Source organism: Mastomys coucha, unplaced genomic scaffold (genome assembly GCF_008632895.1).
Source record: "Mastomys coucha isolate ucsf_1 unplaced genomic scaffold, UCSF_Mcou_1 pScaffold7, whole genome shotgun sequence".
Lineage (NCBI taxonomy): Eukaryota > Metazoa > Chordata > Mammalia > Rodentia > Muridae > Mastomys > Mastomys coucha.
In genome coordinates this window covers 63,302,146-63,306,937 of record NW_022196913.1, presented here as the reverse complement: position 1 = coordinate 63,306,937, position 4,792 = coordinate 63,302,146, and the positions used below count along the sequence as shown (strand labels likewise).

General features: G+C 48.4%; 1 protein-coding gene across 1 annotated transcript in view; it reads left to right on the top strand.

Moving 5' to 3' along the window:
• The window catches only part of Slc28a3 (solute carrier family 28 member 3), a 53,223-nt gene that overhangs the window by 39,176 nt on the left and 9,255 nt on the right, over window positions 1-4,792 (top strand). The window contains exons 11-12 of the mRNA XM_031358439.1: window positions 1,523-1,648; window positions 4,187-4,317. Of these exons, the coding sequence (XP_031214299.1) occupies window positions 1,523-1,648; window positions 4,187-4,317 (257 nt within the window). The remainder of the gene's footprint in view (window positions 1-1,522; window positions 1,649-4,186; window positions 4,318-4,792) is intronic.

The window sequence follows — 4,792 nt, the reverse complement described above, 5'->3', positions numbered from 1 at the left end:
TCCCCGAGCCCGCACGCCTCATCCAGCTGCCCACCTCCCCGAGCCTGCGCGCCTCATCCAGCTGCCCACCTCCCCGAGCCCGCGGAAGCGCTTTCAGATGCTTTCCCTCTCCTAATACATAAGCTTTTAGGTTACTGTGTCACTGCCCTAACCCACTGGATGCATACATAACCTTTTGCTTGAGGCCCAATTCAAGCAAAGAAATGTAACTCCTCAAAAGTGGAACAACCCTAAGGAAGGCACGGGTCAGGAATGCAATGAGCCACAGCAGCGTGGGGGACGCAAAGCTTTAGGGAAGACAGAATCACCCGATGAGGCCACCCGATGAGGCCACCCGATGAGCAGTGCTGCCGGCAACTGCCCGAAGCAAGTTGACTCAAAGGCAAACTCATGCCACAGAAAACTACACGGCCCCAAATCCCAGGCTTACAACTGCTGGAGGCAGGCTGAGCCTTCTTGGTAAGGCTGGCCCACCAGCCTGAAGTAGTCTTCACTGTGTACAATGGTAATGCGTTCTTCCATAGGAGTTGAAATTATAATAATTATAATCATAAAATCTCTCAGGACTAATTAAGGCGCCATCTCTAGATGACTGCTGGTACCTGCGGGGTAAAAGGTCTCACATACCGGGATCCTATTCAGTGTATAAATTGAGGCTCAACACATTCAATCTCACAGAACAATTAAAAATAATGAGCAGAAAATTGTAAGATTGCACGCATGTGTCTGTGGCACTCAATCGGACAGTTAATATGCCCAAAGTGCTTCTATTATTGGTGGAGAGCCCCACATTTCAAGCAGCCTGCCCTCCCCAATGAGACTCAAGTGTGTTCCAGTACACCCTGGCCGCCATGAAAGGGCCTATAGGTGCCTCTCCTATTCTTTGTTCTAGGATGGTCTCTATTTCCACAAAACATGTCCAAGTCTGTCGAGGTCAGCCTAGAAGATGCAAAGTCAGCAGGTTGGAAATGCTGTCCATCAGGCCAGATAGCAGGGTGGGGTTAGTGGGCTAACCTCAGGAGAGGGTTCCAAGTCCTCTTAGCATCCAGCCCAAAGCCAGGTTGAGGACTGACTGAACAGCCTCCTCACACATTACAGATTTACCCAGAACTACCAATGCACCCTGATCAAGAGTTCACTTTGGAGTCCCTACCAGAACTAGCCAAAAAGCTGTCTAAGTACAGGCAGGGCTGGGGCACCTTTAGAATTTCCAATTCCAGTTGGAGACTTTGCATTTCCAGAGGCCCTGTGACTGCTGAACATGGTCTGAGAGTCACTCTAACATGCCGGGTGGTGGCGGCGCACACCTTTAATGCCAGCACTTGGGAGGCAGAGGCAGGCAGATTTCTGAGTTTGAGGCTAGCCTGGTCTACAGAGTGAGTTCCAGGACAGCCAGGGCTACACAAAGAAACCCTGTCTCGAACCACCCCCCACCCCCCAAAAAAAGAGAGTCACTCTAACAACTGCATTAGGGAACACAATGTTAAGCATTTAAAAGGTAACATTTAATGTTTGTCTTCAGACAGAGTCTCCACTGCTGGTCCAACCATATTTACCACACGTCACCAAGTCAGAACTCCACACCATCATGACAGCTGGTTTTGCCACAATTGCTGGAAGCGTATTGGGCGCGTACATCTCTTTTGGGGTAAGAAGGTTTGGAACATAAGTCAAAGTCAATTCAATTTCCCACTTCCTATTTCTGGTTTATTTCTCCTTGTTGGTGACAGGAAGTGACACTGAGATGGGTTGCTACCCTTTCAAGCATGACAAAAGAAGCCCTCTGTGGTTTTGTCATTTGAATGTAGTGACCCCAGGGAATATGAGAGCATTGAGTCTATATTCCTGCCACCTTCGAATAACTTTATTTAACCACAACACAGTGAAGTTCCATGACAACGTTATCTTGCCTAAGAACTACAATCTGTGTGTGTGTGGAAAAACAGAATCTATTATTGACATGAGCAAAGATGGTCCAAGCCAAGGGTCAGCAAACTATGGCTAATGGGCCAAATCCAGACCCCGCTGGATTTTTGTGGACGGTTTTGTTGGAAACTAAACAACCCTATGCTTTTGTTTTGTGTGTGTTGAATAGTTCAGCCAACCAAGCTAATACCTGGCTCTTGGGAAAGGAGCTGTGATCCAGAGCAGTGGCTCTCAGACCTTCTCATTAGCACCACCTAGAAAGGGCTTGTTTTGATTCATGTGAAACTTGTTAAAGGTCCTAATTTTCTGGCCCACACCCATGAGTAATGTAACAAGGGTTTCATGGTATGAGATCTACCCGTCAATATTTTTGAGAAACCCAAATTCTAATGCAGAGTCAATTCTAAGATTGGTCAGTTTTGGAAGCTGGGGAATGCTGTCCACACTGTGGAGGACCTGCCCCCACTGTAGGTAGGGATGCTGTCACAGATGGTCACCTGCCCCACTGTAGGCAGGGATGCTGTCACAGATGGTCACCTGTCCCTACTGTAGGTAGAATGCTGTCACAGATGGTCACCTGCCCCACTGTAGATAGGATGCTGTCACAGATGGTCACCTGTCCCTACTGTAGGTAAGATGCTGTTACAGATGGTCACCTGTCCCTACTGTAGGTAGGATGCTGTGACAGATGGTCACCTGTCCCACTGTAGGTAGAATGCTATCACAGATGGTCACCTGCCCCACTGTAGGTAGGGATACTGTCACAGATGGTCACCTGCCCCACTGTAGGTAGGGATACTGTCACAGATGGTCACCTGCCCCACTGTAGGTAAGATGCTGTCACAGATGGTCACCTGTCCCACTGTAGGTAGGGATACTGTCACAGATGGTCACCTGCCCCACTGTAGGTAGGGATGCTATCACAGATGGTCACCTGCCCCACTGTAGGTAGGATGCTGTCACAGATGGTCACCTGTCCCTACTGTAGGCAGGGATGCTGTCACAGATGGTCACCTGCCCCACTGTAGGTAGGGATGCTGTGACAGATGGTCACCTGTCCCACTGTAGGCAGGGATGCTGTTATAGATGGTCACCTGTCCCACTGTAGGTAGGATGCTGTCACAGATGGTCACCTGCCCCACTGTAGGTAGGATGCTGTCACAGATGGTCACCTGCCCCACTGTAGGTAGGGATGCTGTCACAGATGGTCACCTGCCCCACTGTAGGCAGGGATGCTGTCACAGATGGTCACCTGCCCCGCTGTAGGTAGGGATGCTGCCTTCATCAATGAGCTAGATGTGATGGAAATGGGGCGAGGAACACACATAATCAGGATTCCCTAAGATAGAACATAGTCTAAGTAACCCAACAATGACTGTCTTACACTAAAGGGGCTATGAACACCGCAGGTGTTCAGTCCTTGGGGCTGGCTGTCTCAGCAGTCTGAATCTGATATTGAAGACCTGGAGGACTGCTGGCAAGCAGCTGGTCTCCTGTCTACATTGGGAGTCAGATGAAGTAGGTCGTAGTACCAATGGAGAGATGGCACAGCAGTGGGATAGGTGGACTCAACATTGAGAGTGGGGGCAAGCGGGGAGGGAGAGGGCAAGTGGGGATGATGAGGGCAAGCAGGGAGGGAGAGAGCATGCAGTCAGAAAGCCAAGTTTGTTTCATGTTATTGTAACTGTGCTGCTACCAGAAACTGAGGTCCACAGTGTGAATCATTCTCTTTCTGAGCTTGGGTGTTGGTTGATCCTAGATGCAGTCAAGTTGACAACCAAGATTAGCCTTCACAGTAGGGGAACAAAATCCAGAATAATCCAACTACTATGAGGGTAGGTAAGAAAGAGTGGGTAGAAATAGTTTACAGGATAGAGGGACAGTGGATGGGTTAGTAGTGTTGTGTAAAGACAGGAAGGGTTCCAAGCTGGGAAGAGTGGGGACTATCCGCCTCTGCATGCGGGCCGTGCTCCTCCAGCCTCGAGTGCCACCATCTGAACTAAGGATGTGAGAAATGTAGGTTGTAGGAACCAGCTGAATGTTCAGAGAGACCACAGAAGGGTCGAGAAACCTCTTTGAAAGTTCCTACAATGCAGGATTAATTCTCACCCTGATAGATAATCAGGCTTAGGCTTTGTGCTTCTCCCAAGGGGCTGGTCAGGTGACATGAGTTCCTGTCTTGTCCTCTGACTAGGCCACTGGGAATGGTGTTCTCCCAAGCCTGGCACAGGGTCAGCCCCTTCCTCCTTCTCCGCTGCAGGTATCGTCCACGCACTTGCTAACCGCGTCAGTCATGTCTGCGCCCGCAGCCCTGGCTGTGGCCAAACTCTTTTGGCCTGAAACAGAGAAACCCAAAATAACCCTCAAGAATGCCATGAAGATGGAAAATGGGTAGGTGTTACCTAGTGAACAACCACATGGAATCACACTTTGATGATAGGAAGAAGGCCTAGCAAGTTGTGGCCTTAGCATGCATTACATCTAATTTCCTAGTGAGCTCTTAGATTTTTGCCTAGGAAACAAAACAAACTCCCCTTTTAATATTCATGAAAGCCTTTCTAAGCATGTCTTTCTTATAAAGTGCTTCTTCATACATGCACGCACTGTTCACTGAGCCCTGCTCTAAGACTATTGGGAAGTTACAGAATGGCTGTTTCCAAGATCCCTCATGGAATAAAAAGGCAGCTTCATTTTCTTTCTTCTTCTTCTTCTTCTTCTTCTTCTTCTTCTTCTTCTTCTTCTTCTTCTTCTTCTTCTTCTTCTTCTTCTTCTTCTTCTTTTAGATTTATTTATTTATGATTATATGTAAGTACACTGTAGCTGTCTTCAGACACTCCAGAAGAGGGTGTCAGATCTCATTACAGAT